An 18349-nucleotide genomic window follows, 5' to 3' on the forward strand; every position below is an offset into this window, starting at 1 on the left:
ACAAGACAAGATAGTGAGCGTGATCTGTGTGAGCGGCCAACATGTTCTCTACTCATGCCGCTATTCATTACCCGCTAGTCTCTAACCGCTATCCAGCTACAGCCAGAACATGCATATGTTTAAAATTATACAGAATCTTTAATGTTCATATAAGTGAATTGTTGAAAAATTTACAAGGAATTTTGACAAAAAATTTGGTCGAAAAGTACAATACCAACATTTCAGTATCCATCTACGTTACTGATACTTCAACGTAGCATCAAGTAAGGATACTCGATACATATTTTTCACATTTTTCTACGTCATTATGAATTTTCGAAGATGTCTGTGAATCCCCATTCTACTATTCAAACTGATGTTAGTGAAAGGAGCTGGTAAACTGCAAGTTTCTGTTATCAGTTGTGTAAAGTCACGAGCTCTGCCATTTTATCTCCGAAAAATGTGAAAATTACCTCTTTCCTGGGTTAAATCTATTAAAGTTTAATAATATATCTTCTAATCGTGTAGATAACGCTAAATTCTGTTTTCTCGGACTTATCATAATTTTTGATAAAGGACGAGTTTTGTCCAAGAATCTTTCAGCTAAAGTGTAGTTGCTTTTTCATTATTTATTAATCCGTGCCGATATTCTGTGGACCCTTTTACAGATTTCTGGAAACTATTACGAAAAACAATATTTTTTTTTTTCGAATTTTCTTATGTCTAAAATATCACTTTTGTTTGCCGCGTTCCTGAGACATAAAAACCACCAATCCTCCTCGACAGTCTTCTGTCTGCCCCAAGTAGGTAACAAACATTAGACATCCAGGAATATCCTAAGATGATATGTATATCTTAGAAATAACTAGCAGATGCGTGGCTGAGTGATTTGATTTGAAATACTTCTAATGACAATACAATTGCTCTCTCTTCTGCTTGTTCAATGAAATTATACTGGCATCGAGTTGTTACACGTTCTTCTCAATTGCCCATAAAATAGATCTAAAGAAATTTTGGATCTTCATTTGGCATTGGCATCAATGATGCAATTTTATGATATACCTTGAATTTGTCTCAAAATTACGACCATCAGATGACAAATCACAAACTTTGGATGCTCCAAACAACGTCATTTGGAAGCAAGATTTAAATTTTCATGCCTTACACAATAATAATTTTGATCCATTTAAAATGCCAGAAAGAAGGGATTTCGAAGGTTCAGGTGGAGTAGGAAGTGGTGACAATACAACTTTTCCTGATGCGCAACACATGCCGGGTGTTTCATTGCGAAATGTTAACGCCTGACAATAATTTGCATATTTTGTTTCAATGCATTTTCTTGTCGACGATTATAACGCTGTTCTCGTGCACGAATGTTAGCTGTGCGAATTCTTTAAGCTGCATTTCTTTCTACTCTTTGTTCGACTGATTCATAAGCTCTTTCAACACGTGCACATCGATTTTTCTTGCTACGGGCATTAAGGTTGGATTTTTTGGATGGCATTTTACTAAAAATACTAATTGATTTTTAATGTGAATGAATTTCGCTGTTCTCTGAATAATTGTAAGTTAGAAGGAAAAACAAATAATTCCAAGTTATGTACGCAACGAAGACAAAATGAAGAATGATTTGAAAGAAGCGACGTTAAGTGGTATAGGCAAAATAAGACATGTATAGTGTGTAGTTTAAGAAAATATATCACATTAAAGTGTGGCGCCATCTATAAGGTGCAAAGGACAATATTTTACAGTTCTCTGTAAAGAAAATCGCTTAAGGCGTCATCTGTTCCAGACTTGGAAACTACGATTAATAACAACAATCAACGTTGATGATCAGTTTATTATTAATTATTAATTATTGAGACCACTCATTTAAATAATAACTATCCCATCATTTAAGTTGGACCAAATAACATATATATGTCAATTTTCATGAATATCAATTGACTCGTTTTTGAGTTCATTTGGAACATACACACGGACACTGCATTTTCATATATTAAGATAGGATGTGCACCATTATTTAACATTTCTATCATTCCCACGCGATTCTTTCTCGCCCTGTAATTTTTTCACATGAAATTTAATTCACTGTTGACTTGATAGGTGCATCATGGGTCTTCTTCAATCATATGTTTCACTCTCTTAATGTTTCCAGCAATAATTGAAGAGCAGTCATGAAAGACTGCGTATTGTTCACTTGAACTGATCTTAGATTCAAAGTAGATTATATTATTCTCTTGATAAATCCGTATTTAGATGGCATATCACTATTTACTTTGTGCTAGTAAAGACTCAACTGTAGTCAGATATTACTACTTAATGGAGGTGGTCTATATTTCCTTCAAATTTGTCTGAGCATCATGAATTGAAATATTTAAGTCAAAATGCAACACCAGACTTAAAAATAGCAGGATGGTTGTCATTGTGTTGAGATTATAATTAACTTTACGACTGTTTTTTAATCTTCCAGTCTATTTGGTAGTAATGAATTGATATAACAGTATTCCGTTCATTAAGTAAGCAATAAAGGGTTACCACAAGCAATATTTAATACAGTTATGATACCTTTACTGTCTACTTAATATACTGATATATTATCTACTTTCAAGACTAGGATAATTGCTTGTGAATTATCCAACAGTTCACGTTTTTTAATAATACAGATCTACGTTGATATTAAATTGCTAGAATACTAAGCCCAGTAACGGAAATTACCTTGAACAGTTGCACTCCAATAACAGCAAACATGAACTGCAGAAGGTAGGTGACCAGCATGATATTGCCGATCGTCTTAATGGCTACTATCACGCATTTCACTACATACTAGCCATAGGAAGATTCGGCATGAAGGAATGGAAAAAAAAACGAAACAGTCAGTAAAGTAAGTAAGAGAGAGGTTAAGCTAATAGCATCGTTTTGGGCGCAGCGCCGGCGAGTAGGTCAAATGCACCCAGGGGGCAATGCGTTGTCTGCTGCAAAAGGCAACGTGTTGCCCTACCCTAGATATGACTACAAGTGCAGCGACATTGGAGGGCGGAACTGGAGCTATATTCGGTCGTTGGCACCGCACAGCTGCACACAACACGCAAAGACAGCTGAGCGAAAACATGCGGGTTACTGGGCCCCACCCACCACAACAACAGGGTTAATCTCTCATGGCGAAGGGCTGGCTATAGGGAAACCCATACCCACAGGTGCATTTGCTTCAACAACGCAACAATTGAAACGGTCTGCTGAGAGTTGTTCCTACCTTAAACAATTGTACTCCTATTACCGCGAACATGAACTGTAGAAGGCAAGTCACGAGCACTATGTTGCCGATGGTCTTTACCGCAACTATCACGCACTGGACTACATGCTAAAGATAAATAGGTTAAAGTTTATGAAATTAATTTGCCCTCAGGTGAGCTTACGCAGGCGCTAACCCCTACCCAGATTATAAAAAGCACGTGTATCAGAAGCGCTCTTCACCTTATTTACAATCCGAAAGAAATATCTGAAACGACAATGACTACTTCGTAGAATCAGATATTTCTGTCAATTTTAAAACATATAGTGGTACACGGTACATGGTAAACGTCTTACAGCAAAATCAAAATTATACGAGGTCTGGCTATTAAATTAACGAGACTGGTTACGAAGAACGGTTTTATTATAAAAATTATTCTACATTCGAATGCTTCCCTTCACCTTCACACCTTTCTATAGGTTTTTTCCATTGATTGAAGCACTACTGCAAGTCTTCTTTGGTTAGTACCGTTAGGAGCTCTGCGTTTTTTGCTTTACCGCTTCCATCGACTCAAATTGGGTCTCTTTCAAAGCAGATCTTTTTCTAACCTTTCAAGCAAATCTGAGCAGATCCGTTGACGCAAGAACTTTTGGTCAGGAGTAGGATTTTTTGGCACCAGCTTCGCAGACTATTGTCATGTGTAATTTCTCGTGTAAATTTTTTCTAACCATTTCTTTATCGGCGTTTACAGCCTCGGTAATCATCCGGATGCTCATACAACGATCTGTAAGCACAATTTAGTTGATTTTGGTCGTCACAGGGCGAACTGGGTGCTGGTGATCTTTAGTGCTCTCTCGTTCCTTACTAAAGCGCTTACACTACTCAAAAACACGCGCACGAGATAGAGCACGGAAACGTGTTTTGGGACGTGCACAGACAGGATATCTAGATACCCAACGCACTAATCGGTTTTTACCCCACACGTCTAAGGCGCCTTCTAAGTTCGCAGTGTCGTGATTTAATAGCCAGACCTGGTATTGAATAGTTCCTAAAAATTTCCCTATTATGTGTTTTTTTTAATCCTATATGTGATATGCGGTGATACCTACTGATTTTTTCTATTTAACACCATCTTCTCGGAATTGTTCCATTAAAAATTGCTTGTAAAGTTAATAATAACTATTTGAGTAAACAAAAATCGTATTGTATGACGTAATTCGTTATGAAAATATGTATATTATACAAGGTATAAGCATGGAAACATCTTGATATTTAACAAACGGAATACAATATTTTAGAAGTAGTTTTCTGGTCAAAATATACATAGTAGTTCCTAAAAGCGGAATAGCTGTAATATAAATTATTTAGATGGAATACCTCGTATGTTTTTTCTAGACCTTACAATTATAGATTAATTTTTCATGGGGTACCTTGTGCCTAATTCTATGGTTACACAGATTTTGACAATTCGATTTTCCCATACTCAAATTATATGGTTACAAAGATGTAATGAAAGACAAACATTTATATGTATTGTAAGGTTGCCATTCTAAACGTTGTTGCCGATAATATCACACAAGTATCGTGGTACAAATCACCCTCCCCAATAAACTCAACTAACATCCAAATCCGTAAGCAGCAACAGATCACGCAAGAAGGATGCCACTGCGGCTCAGGATTTGGTCCTATCTGGACATCTCACCATCACCGCTACTTATTGGTTATTGAGGTTGGAAGCTACATGTCCTGGCAAAGTCACGTGGTCGATTTAGCTAAGACAGCTTCAAAAAAATTTTGAGCCCTCTTTAGGACCAAAAAACTATATATTCCGTAACAGCTTCTAATCCTCTACAAGTCCCAGATTCATCCATGTTTATTAAAGTATTACTCGTACATTTGGAGCTCGGCTCCTAAGGATACACTGAGGATTCTCGATTCAATACAGAAGAGAGCTCTTCGACTTATAGACGATCCAGAGTCGACCAGAAGCTTTGACAGCTTAGAGCATAGAACACATAGTACACAAAATCGAAGGTTTCTGTCATAAAATGATGTGTAAATTGTGTAAACCAAATAGTTGAGCTGTTCACTACTAGGTGGCACTATACATTTACATGTTTATTTATGACAGTAAGTTTTTGGTGTCTTCGGCTGAAAACTACTATAAAAAAGTAAATATTGAGAGTAGGAAAGTGAAATTTGGCAGAGATGTTCTATAATAGTTGTAGAATAAGTCCAAGTATTTCAATCAAACATTTCTGTATTTTTTTTAATGTGTCCATCATATAACTTTGAACATGAAGGCTGCCTAATTTTGGATATGAAGGGTATCCTAAAATTGGATATCCAAAATTAGAATGGATTAGAAATAAGATATCAATTTTTTTCAGTAAAATGCCTAAGAAAGGACTCCCACATAAAAAATAAAATAATAATAAAGAATAAAGAAAATATGAATAATGCCGTTGAAGCTATTAAATCTAAGAAAATGGGATACTTGAAGGCGTCAAAAACCTTCAATGTTTCAAAATCAACCCTCGAACTGTATCTTAAACGTGGCAAACCCTCAGAAGAACAATACATGTTACGAATGGGTCGCAAACCAGTATTATCGGCTGAAGTGGAGGAAGACTTGGTACAGTACTGTTTGGAAATGGATAGAAGATATTATGGTCTAGGACTTGCAGATATTCGCAGGATGGCATACCAGCTTGCTAGAAGAAGCAACCTTCGCCATCCCTTTTCAAACAAAGATGGTAATGCCGGTAAAAAATAGCTCTGAAATTTCTTGAGAAGTCATCCCAATCTATCTTTAAGAAAACCGCAGGGGATTTCAAAAAATAGAATAAAAGGTTTTACCCCGGAAAATATCAAACGTTTTTGGATATTCTGAAACCAGCGATGGAGAAGATAAATTTCAATTCCCTAAGAGTCTATAATGTAGACGAAACCGGTATCACCACGATACAATCTAAGGTTGTTAGAGTCATCACCTTTAAAGGAAAAAAAACAAGTTGGAGCACTAGGCCGGGCTATTAGACGGAGCTCCGGCAGGGTCAATCGCTGAGTGTCACCCTTTAGGATGGATCCAGAACCACATATTCACCAGATGGATGGAACATTTTATCAATCATGTCAAACCTTCAGAAAAAGACCTCGTGCTGCCCATTCTTGAAGGCTATTATAGTCATACGCGGAATAGACCTAGCTAAAAAAAATTATGTATGTCTCTATTGTTTGTATTCCTCCACACACGTCACATAAAATTCAACCGTTAGATTTGTGTTTAATGTCTCCATTAAAGACATACTATTCAAAAGAAATACAAAATTGGTTAAAGATTAAAAATAACCCTTCTCGAAATATAAGTCCTTTTCAAATATGCAAATTATTGTGTCCTGCATATCAGAAATGTGCTACTGCAGAGATATCAGCCAATGGATTTCGTAAAGCAGGAATTTCCCCATTCGATCGGAATATATTCTCAGACGTAGACTGTAAAAACAAAGAGAAAGAACCCCACCTCGAGAACACTCTTCCGATAAGACTCTTTCGTCCGAACCAGTCCACATCAATAGCTCAATGCAACTGTCTGTTGAAAAAACACCCCCGAAACAACAAACGGGTAGCGGTTTTAAAACTAAACAGTTATCGAACATTGCAAAAGTTCAAGACTTTTCGCCTTTACCATCCTGCAGTTCAATGATTCCTACATCAAAGAGGGAACGTAAAACTGATTCTGCAGCGTTGATTACAAGTATACCATACATGCACGAATTAGAAGCCAGTGTTAAAGAGAAACAAAGAAAAGAATCATTCAAGAAAAAAAACAGTTGCCAAAATTAAAAGAATTGAGTAAAACTAAAAAGAAGACGTTGGGCAAAAACAAAAGGGTGAAGAATATAGAAGACGAAAGTGAATCCACGATCTCCTCAGAAGATATTTTATATGATGATGACTCAGATATGGATGCCGATGAAGACGCAGTGTACATTTTCTGCTCTGAATAATATTCAACGGACAAACATGGAGAAGTCTGGGTGCAGTGTTCAATTTGCTACAGATGGTCGCATGAAGAATGTACTGGTAGTGGCAAAAAGAAAGCATACGTGTGTGATTTTTGTATGGAAAAATAGGTTCCTAATTTTAGATTGGGTATCCAATTTAAGGAACCTTTTTTTAATTTGGAAAAGTGTCATTCTTTAGTTTAACCAATTTTTCTCCTTGTTCAAATATGAAATAAATAACAAACATTTTAAACATAAAAGAATAATTACAAAATGTTTTTTTCTTAGGAAAAAAACGCAACTAAAAAAAGTATCCAAAATTAGGCAACTTTCCTCTACTAATATTCGCAAGATATACTCGACAGGCAGACAAAGCTCATGAACACCAAGTTCGCCTGCAAGTCTGTGAAGTCAGCTACCAAGGCAGGTCTGTTCCCAGCCCAACAACCTACAGAGGTTCAAAATAAATATCCTCGGGCATCTACATACGATAGGCACCATTCGAACTACTCGCGGGTAATAGGGTTTCTCTCTTGTACTTAATTTTTACATAAATAAAAAGTATGTAAAGTGGAAATGAACAGTTGAACCGTAAAACGAATAATGAAGTATCGGTAAGAATTAACAAAACATATTATTCTTGATCAAGTGTCCGTACAGATCTCTTCTTGTAAAAAGACATTCAACGTTCAGTTTTCAAATTAAAAATGATCCAGTGTTAGTGTGTTCGAATAATAGTGCAATAATAAATATAAAGCTTCTTCTCATGTAATATTTCGATCAATGAAAATAATCGATTTCCATAATTTGTGGACAGAGGCTATTGAAAGAGTTGATTATGTTCCACCTAAAGGAGATATTATTTGCTCTGTACACTTCGAAGAGTCTTTGTTCAACTACTTCTAAAGGTTTATCCACAATCCAACAAATATATAGGAGTATAAATGATTTAAAATAATTAATAAACTAATGCGCGTTCCCTAACTGTACTATTTCCATGGATTTCAAATAATTCAAGCATTACAACAAAGTTAATTTAGGAGTGTGGAGAATTTATAAATAATTTAATAAACAAAAAAAAATACATTACAAATATATAACGCCTACTAAAATTTTTGTGTACATTCAAATGTTTCCTAGATCTGTATATAGAAGACAGCGAATATGTTATAGACCTTAAGCACATACATACCTTTAACCCTTTAGCTCTATTAATTGCTCTTAACGGACGTAGAACTCTCAAAACTCTTAAAATCTTTACCACGTTCATTGCACCTTGGCTAAAAATTACGATAATCCACCTTTATTAAAATCCAGAAAAATCTTATAGGAAAAAAAATTATTTGAATATTCCCCATATAATATTATTAAGAAATTTCAATGATTCTACTTGAATATATAACAATCGTTTTAAATTAGCAATTAACGATGCCCCTCAACGTTATGAAGCGAAATTTCCTTTTCGAATTTCTCAAAAGCTGTGACCAAATAGAAGTACATTGTTTTTTTATTGTGGGCCGTACTATGCAATCACCCTTCTAAACCTTCTTAACTTAAGTTGGAATTTATGGCATTGTGAGTGAATGTAAAGGATAATGGTTTGGAAGCAAGTCCATCAGCCATATAATTGTTTAATGATTCTACCTAATTAATTGCTGACATTAGTAAACCGTTTTCTATAACCACCACATCATAGATAAATATCGGGGGTCCGAGAGATATGGTAAGAGACAATGCAGATGGAATTCCAGCGCAAAAGACTAACCAGGGTGCAACTCAACGTACAGTGTGCATACCGCTCGGTATCAGAACCAGTTGTATATCTCATAGCACTCGAATTCAAGAGATTATACAAGACAATAGGTAATGAGAAAAAAGGCCAATCAAATTGACAAAGCCGGAATCGCGAAGGAAGACTATGATCACGAAATAAGAGCTAAGTATGTAGACTCAATGTTACGCATGAAGAAACGGGTCAGTTTGGTCGATGACCAAACCACGTGGAAAGAAATCACAAAACGACGAATAAACAGCAAACGCAAATCGAGCAATTCGATTTCGTGGAATACTAACGTGGGTCCAAGATGGGAATCTCAACTATGTTTAGCTTAACGAAGAAGGGTTCTAATGAATCGTACAAGTGTAGTACACTGGTTGGCATTGTTCTTATGCGCATTTCCCTCCGGTTCGAATAAAAAAAGCCTTCTACACCACTGAAAACGATATCTTTGTTATAGAAACATGCGTGGTGTAGTGGTTACAGTGAACAGTTTATCCAGAACTCCATTTTATTTCAGCTATGTGACTTTTTTGTGTTGCCTAATTGATTTTTTACGAATACATCTCTTATGTTGGTATTTATTTTTACTTTTAAACAGTTGGCTACATTTTGTTTTTATAAAAAAATATTACCTATTGTAAATGGACACTAATGAGACACAGACTACAAGTAAGTCCAACATATTGAAGGCCGAACGTAAAAAGGCACCATCGTGTAAGATGCATCCATACGCAGTGGTTTTGAGCATCAGTTCAATTGAAAATATTATTGTAAAAAATACGTCAAATTTTGACAGCACCTAAAATGAAAAAATAATGCCAGTTGTACTCATAGAGTTAATATTAAAAATAGAGAGCGATTTATGGTAGTGGGCCCGAACTATACTGATAGAGATAACGGGAAAATCGATATACCACCCTCTATTTTTCTCTATTCTGATAGGATCGATTTGACAAGTAAATAGAGATAGGGAATGGTAAACCGATACTCTTTCTATCTCTTTCAATAGTCATTTCATTCCCACTCGGGTCTCTCTATATTTAATATTAACTCTATGGTTGTATCTTGACAACTCCTGAATAATCATTGTATCTACGTGTATAGTTTATTTAAATACCTTATTGGTTTCAGATTCCGTGTCAATAGGATCCTCAACCGCTAACAATGCTGAAGATACCATAATACACAACAAAATCATATTGCTAAAGTAACTGTGATTACATAGCCAATGACAGAACACACGGAACCTTGAAAAAAACATATTAATTTGAAGATTTATATGTATGTACATTAGTAAGCCATTATGATAAATGATGTGTACAAAATGTAGACATAAAGTCACAATCGAGTTCATGGAACATTAATTGGAAATTAAGGGTGAAATTCATAGTCGACTCTTAGAGTAATTCATTCTACACTCCCCATCCATTATCTTCAGAGATAATTTAAGCGAGATTATAACCTATAACCTACGGTTTTTATCATACATTGTAATTTTTCAATATCATAATTTTATTTATGATACTTTATGGCTAGTAGTCTATATGATTCATGTGTTTAATTGGACTAAACTTTATCCAAATCAGCAAGAGCAAGATCAAAGGAAGAAATTTCTTCTGTATACAAAATACACCTAGGAATATACCATGGTTTAACAATACTAAATTACCAAGGAAAGTGACTACAATTATCAATAGAATGAGATCAACACATTGTGGCATTCCACATCATCCATACAAAATATATGCTAAGGAAGATCCTTTCTGTGACTGTGGACAATTAGAAAACTTGGCCCACATGTTTCTTAGTTACAAGATTAAATCATCTCAAAATGATGAATTACACAAAGAACTCCTTGAGTATAATCATTCTCCCATTAATATGGATTCGTTGCTTATGGTTCCAGAGTCGAAGTTGGTGGAGCTTTTAGTCAAATACCCAACACGAAATGGTTTAACACTTTAAGTAGACAGTAAGCATTTGTAAAATGCTACGTTCCAATGTTTCCGGAAAACAAATCCTTTCTTTATCCTACTCTCCTGGTGCAATCCTCTGTATAATGTCCTGATACATCACAGTTTGGTTTTTTATTTGTATATGATATCCAAATCCCAAACATTCAGTTTCCTCAATGAGGATGATATTGTATATATGTAAGTAATTGTTTTTTTGTTTGACTCAAACAAAAGGCATTACAACTAAGTTCAAACACTCTATCCAGTATCCATACTTCGGCCAACAGACCCACCCTACATAGTACTGAACTGCCTATGCCAAATCCTCCAAATCGATCAATTCAGGATTCAACTTCGGAGCTGACTTTAAGTCATCAGGATAAGGTATTTGAAGATAGTGGCCCAAGTTATGAACTGTCAACAAAAGAACCGCACGTATTGACACAGAGTGATTTAAAGGATTTAACACGTGATTTGAATCAGCTTTTGGGGTCTAGATTGAAGGACTGGAATTCACTTTCCCCGGTTATGAAAATTTTTTATTTTCGTGACGATAAAGTAAATTTTTACTTTTCTTAAACAATTGATAGTCTATTGTAATAACTTTCCTGTTTTGATAAATTTTGAATTTGATCATAATTATCACCTTAATGTGCAACGAAAAATTACTGATATTGCATTGATACCAAACTTTCTACACTCAAGCTTAAGTATTACTTGCGTAGGGACTGTGCTCAGACTGTTGTTGAGTTGCGTGGGATATTGTATCGACTATGAATTTCACTCTGAAAGAAATTGATACCCAAAATGTTATATTTTTGTCAAGCTTCAGTTTCAAAACACAACATGGTAGAAAATAATAGCTATAAAAAGCTTCTGACTTTCATAACGATAGTTTATTAGCAATTTATGTTATACTATTTAAAAAAAAAAACTATACTAAACAGTGTTCTTCAAAAAGTGACTGGAAACAAATGAAATAATTTTTTGCAAAAACAAAAATGTCATTATAACAATTTGCTAATAAACTACATTCCGCCAAAAAAGTATCGTATCACTATGATTTCTGTTTTGCAATGATATTTGCATTTATATTATAATCTCAACTGTTATCTGTGTTTAAATTAATAACAGACAGAAAGTGATATAATAGTTATTTATGATACAAGCGCGTAATACTACTTCACGCACGAGTATCATACAATATTTTATCGACGAACACATTAAACATTACTTTTGTTGAAACAGATTTATAAACTTATATTTGTGACAAAATTTCAGAATTCAGAATTCAGAAGAACATTTCCTATATAATTTTTGATGTTTTCAATGTTACACCAACCCAAAAAAATCGCCATATGACTTAACGTATTTTTTCAGCAGGTTTTGGGTAATAATCAGTGTTTTGTCAATCAAAATTTGAAGAACATTTTGGAAATTGACGATTATTATTATATTTACAGAATATATAAGATAAGATAAATATGGAAATAAAAAAGATTGTTTTCATGATTTTCCCATTTAAAAAGTATTGTACTTTTTCGCACTCTTTCGGGTATTATAATGAAATTTCCATTTAAAAAGTTTTGTAGATGTAATTCCACGTATTTATATGAGTTGGTTAATTTCAATGGTGGCTGTAGCGTACTTCTGATCAAGTAATTGTGATCCAAATTTTCCTACTCGGTCATTAACACCTCTTTCAGTAGCTGAGAATTAGCTGATAACAAATTTGGATCTTCCCTTTCTGTAAATATTGTACTACAGATACTCAATAGGGTGTAAGTCCGGATTTTCTTGTGAATCTTAACCTAGCTGTACGGTGCTCCCTGGTCACTCAATTCTCACGATTTGTGATGTTACTCTTATATTTCGAGCTTCAGATAACTTTTATTGAAGCTGTCTTACATGACAACCAACCCTGCACTGGCCTTCTATCATATCCTTCGGTCTTTCGATATCCCGCAACTACCCGGGATACAGCTGATAGATTGAGCCTGTCTTTAAGAACAATTTGTTCCCTTATTGAGTTTAAATTCCTTCAATAGTCAATATTATCTAAAAAATGCCCAATAAAACATAAACTATGTACTCTCGATCTGTTCCGAAAATCGATATATCTCTTGCCTCGTTTTCTGTATTTTTGTTAGTTACTAGTAAGCAATGTTGCCATTTTTATGGGTGATGCGATACTTTTTTAGAAGAATGTATTAATATTACAATATGGGCCATGCAAAAACACATTAATAACATTGAAGAGCAACTGAGAAGTAAGACTTCGCTGACATAGCAAAGTTCATTGTTCATTCTAAAAGTTAATTTTTTCATTAATTCTATAGAAAGAATTCGACATAGTCAAGAAAAATGATAGAATGGTAATAATGGCAGAAGTATCAACCAAAAATAACGCCATAGAATGAGAATAAGCTCCTTTTTGTATATTTTTTATATCGATATTATATATTTAAACTATTTCCAAGAAATGTGAATGAACTCTTTGTGTATGAAATATGTATTTATGTATGAGTACTTTCTACAGGTTCAATGCGGGTACTACTGAGGTTTAAGGTCGCCACTACTAAACAAACAAGTGCGGGACCACACAATATAGGTATAGTGCCAATCAGGGTTGCAAAAGCGCAACACACTTTCAAAAACAGGGCTCCCTCTACAACACTACCGACCACCGATCACCAGCTTCCGCCTAATATCAACAAAAAAATACACAAAAATTGGTGGAACTCGAGTCTTAATAGTCTACGTTAATATTGAAGAAACTTTTTAGTAAAGGTATATAAAGGTATTGAGAAAAATAATTGATTTCGGCAATGTGTTACAAGAAGGCGGAAGCAGTACCAGCGTATGGTATAGCGGGCGGCAGGGTACACCAAGCATTAGTAAGGATATTTGTGTTGTTATCAAATAGAACACCTTCAATAGTAGTTAAGTCGTGGCATCACGTTCGTGGCAATTATTTCACACAAATAAAAGGTCCTTGGTCAAAATCAAAATCAGAATTTCCTTCCTCTTTGGCTAGATACAAATCCACTAAACCAATCAAACCTACGATTACTTATAACAATACCTTATAAGATGTGAGACCTCCGATATGTCAAACTAATTTTGAAAACTTATTTTTGTTAATTCGGTTTCGATAAATTCAAAACAGTCCTATATCGTAATTAAATATTAATTAATAATCAACGCTTTTGAAATATGAAAAAGCATGTTCACTTGGTCAGAAAACTAGTTCAAAACTTATTTACGTTGTAATACGAGGATACGTCAATAAAATATAACTTTTTGAATTTATTTCCTCTTAAATGAAGGAGCCTCTACCAATAGTTGATATCGATGATAAAAAAAACGGAAAATTGAAACAAATCCACAGTTCCTTCAGAATTACGTCCACGAGAAAGACTATGAATTGGGCTACGATTAGCTTCTTGTAGCTATTTCTTGTTTCTCAATTTGAATAAATCCCTCGACGCAAAAAAATTTGATGATGAAATCATCCCTCAAATTCTATTTTGAAGACAACCAATAATGATCAAAAGATGATATGGCGACTTGAAACGAGATAAAAAGCTGTTAATGATGCCGAACACTCTGGTCCACTGGATTCCGAGTTCCTTCAGAATTACTTCCAAGAGGTAAACTATGAATTGGGCTACGATTAGCTTCTTGTAGCTATTTCTTCTTTCTAAATTTGGATAAATCGATAGACGCAAAGAAATTTGATGATAAAATCATCTCACAAATTATATTTTGGCAACTATATATTGTATTAAATGGAAATGTCAAAAATGATTTCTAATAAAAAATATGCACTCAATTCAAAAAGTAAGTTATTGATTCGTCCTCGTATTTAAAAATTTTCAACCAATTGCGATTATTCACACCGATAAGTTACACAACAAAATATTTATATTTGTGAATTCATCATTATTAGCACTTATTTTATAAATGATGGGAAGTAGTTGGTTGTGAGAGAAGAGAAAAAAATACTTCAAACTTTTGAAAGCGATAATATAAATTTTTTAAAATAAGTATTTCATTTTGTGTATGTAGTGTTACCATTATCACTACTTATAAGGTAGTTAAAGTTGGGAACCCTGCTATAAATATGAGTACTCAAGGCACCACTGTCTACCACATTTCACCTGTTTGTAGGAGAAAATATGAAGAAAGATGACGCTGGCGGTATTGGCAACGTCGCCTGTGTGTTTTGTTTTATTTCAGACATGCGACGTGGTCTTTCTCCAACATCGTTGCCCGCCTCAACATCATCTTCATCTCCTTCTGTAAGGCACACATACATACGCTCGCATTACTATTAAGTATACACAATAACACAGCTGCTGAATATCACAATGATACTGATTTCTTTCATCTCATGATCTTCCATCAGATTATAAATTATTCTTAGGCTTTATACATTTTTTATATTAATATTAGAAATTTGCTAATGCATGAGTATAAGCAAAAAAAAATAGTAAGTGAAGAAAGTATTTTAAAAAAGAGCAACTGTCAGATGTAAAAGAATTTGAAGAAAATAGAGTGCAATAACTAAACTATCGAAAAGTATAGAAGTGAAGGAATTATTTTGAAAAATGCAGAAAGTACACCTAAAACATTAGATTTTACATAATTTGTGTATAAACATTCAACATCAGCAGCTATGTTCTGTTCCAAGGGGCCTACCTGTTTTTATGTGAAAATATAAAGAAGGCACTGCCTTTGGGAATAGGGCGTATTTTCTTAACGATTGTGACCTCAGACAATCGTCGAGGTCTTGCTGTTTCTTTTGTAACAACTTCAGCTTCATCATCGTCAACATCAATATCTACATCTTCCTCTAAAAATTATTGTTACATTCTTGTCCTAATTTTTATATTAATACAAGATTAAATCTTATCAAAGAATTTTAGCACCAAGTAGATTATTCAAATAACAAAATATTCAATCGAACAACTTGTAGTGATAAATTGAAAATTTCACTTCAAACAATAAAACAAACACCGATTCATTGAAATTAATAAACTCGAAATAATCCATTCCAGAAAACTCGGTACTCATCAATTTATTTGTTTTGGCGACTAAAATCGGATACTTCGAAAATTTAATTCAAGTTAGAGAAACAGAAAGAAGTCAACCAGCGCCCAGAAGGGACAGAAGGTGGTTAATTGGTCAGATTTATTGAGTTTTCGGTCAGAAATTCAATCACAATACCCAAAAAATCGTTTAAAATATTACGAATTAAGAGAGTTTGAGCAACACGTTTAATCGATTCTAACACTTGTTACGCTCTATTCGTTTTAACATTTATGGAGCTTCTCCATTTGGATATATGTGAATAAGTTAAATGACAGATGAAGTTCTAAATTTGGTTGAGTATAGAGGACAGTTATAAAGAAAAATACTGAATATACTGTTTACACCAACAATAACAATTATAGTGTCTGACGCGCGTTTCGATAACCAAGTTATCGTCTTCAGAGACTGAAGGTAAACTAAAACCTAATGACTTGACTTACCTGTATTATACTTAATTTTCCCACCAATTAACCACCTCCCGCGAAAATTCATTCCAGCGGGAAAAAACTCCTTGGCTGGAACACTCATGTTTATTCTTTGACTCCTAAACTAAAGAGTGGGCTGTAAGGAATTGGCCCCTTGTCCCTATTTAAGCTACTCTTACATCTAGCAATTTCAATGCTCTCAAATGCATCCAATAATTTATTATTGGATGCATTTTTTAACAATTTTACATTATTAACATTTATACAATGATTGTGACTGACAGCGTGATGGGCAATACTTGATATTCCGGTGCGTCTATATTTCAAATGAGCTATGTGTTCTTTAAACCGGACAATAACGGATCTCTTAGTCTGTCCAATATACTTTCGGTCACAACTTATTTCATATATACCACTCAGGTATTGCCCAAGTCAGTCACTATCATTGCATAAATATTAATAACGTAAAATTGTTAAAAAATTTATCCAATAATAAATTATTGGATGCATTAATTTTCGCGGGAAGTGGCTTATTGGTGGGAAATTTTTTTATAAAACAGGTAAGTCAAGTTATTAGATTTTAGTTTACCTTCAGTTTCTTCAGTATGAATATCGCCAACAGTTCCAGAAATTTAAACTTAATGAAGAAAAATAATTTTCTCAATAAAATTTCTTTGTTGCATTTCAAATGTCATGAATCTTTTATTTGACTGTTTGTTTTGCTGTTTGATTTAGAATGTTTTCACTATTCTATGAAAACAATGATGATAAATTGAACATCTTCAAACATCGAAAGAATAATAATTTAATATATAATTATTAAAATTCGCTTAACAGATGATATAGTGTGTTTAAATAATTAAAACCGACAGAAAATAATATGAAGATACTAGAGAAATCGTCTATCGAGAATGGAAATCGATTATAACTCTATTATGTATTTATACTCCTATAAGCTGTTCTTTCACGAGGGCTGATCTCTTCGCTTCGAAATTTGGAAATAACCGGTTATCACTAGGAGCTAAATCTGGAGAATGTGGTGAATAGTCAATTAATTTGAAGTTTTTCTAAACTATTGAGGAAATACTAATGTTTTTTCAAGTTTGTTTGTGTGCATTATTTAACATTCGTGTTACCCATCGCGCAGAAATTTTTTTATTGTTCAGTTTGGTAGTAAGTATATTGTCTACCATGTGGTATGCATTTTCAACTATTTGTCTGATAAACATACGTCGATATTGCAACACGAGATCATTAACTTTTGTAGAGATTATGGGTGCTTTACCTGGATCTTTGTCTGTACACGGCTTCTAACACATTCAAACTCACGGCACACCTTTTAATTGTATCATATTTTACTGGGAATTTGCGTTGGGATGAATTCTTGTAAGTGTTTAATCACCGCGCGTTTCTGGACACGATTCATGTTAATTTTGAGATTGGAGTCTGTCGAATATAGACACGTTTCAACAGATTTCAATAGGTTCAGACTATTCAGATTCTAGCGTAAGTTGATAGAAGATAGGTCACAATGTCACGTGATGGTGAATAAGGTTTTGAACTATAAATAGTTGAAAGTGTATATATAAAGGGATCAGCCCCCGTAGAAAACAGGCAAATTTAAGTGAATTTCATTTTAGTTTGATGCTTTCATAGTTAAGAAAAATTCATTTTCAATATCCTCAAATTTTGACCAGGTATTTAATGTATTTTTTCTTAAATTAAAATATTAGAATTTTCGCTTCAAACCATTTGCATACCTTCGTTTTGTTCTTCATCAAACTCTCCCTCCTCTCCGATTTTGGTCTGAGATTCAGCATCACCCTCATGTTCGGATCTACAAAATTATATATTAGATCAATGTAGTAATTAAA

General features: G+C 34.1%; 1 protein-coding gene across 10 annotated transcripts in view; it reads right to left on the bottom strand.

Moving 5' to 3' along the window:
* LOC130450687 (muscle calcium channel subunit alpha-1) overlaps nt 1-18349 on the bottom strand; it is a 106248-nt gene that overhangs the window by 37662 nt on the left and 50237 nt on the right. For 6 of the 10 annotated variants that reach the window (XM_056789222.1, XM_056789215.1, XM_056789220.1 and 3 more), the window contains 6 exons: nt 18236-18312; nt 15658-15811; nt 10116-10245; nt 9631-9797; nt 8411-8498; nt 3233-3340 (listed from right to left, as the gene is read on the bottom strand). In XM_056789222.1, coding sequence (XP_056645200.1) covers nt 3233-3340; nt 8411-8498; nt 9631-9797; nt 10116-10245; nt 15658-15811; nt 18236-18312 — 724 coding nt within the window. Of the gene's footprint in view, nt 1-2697; nt 2806-3232; nt 3341-8410; nt 8499-9630; nt 9798-10115; nt 10246-15116; nt 15256-15657; nt 15812-18235; nt 18313-18349 lie in introns of all 10 variants that reach the window. The other 4 variants (XM_056789221.1, XM_056789216.1, XM_056789214.1 and 1 more) reach the window with 3 other exon arrangements.

This window comes from Diorhabda sublineata, chromosome X (assembly GCF_026230105.1).
Source record: "Diorhabda sublineata isolate icDioSubl1.1 chromosome X, icDioSubl1.1, whole genome shotgun sequence".
Taxonomy (NCBI): Eukaryota; Metazoa; Arthropoda; class Insecta; order Coleoptera; family Chrysomelidae; genus Diorhabda; species Diorhabda sublineata.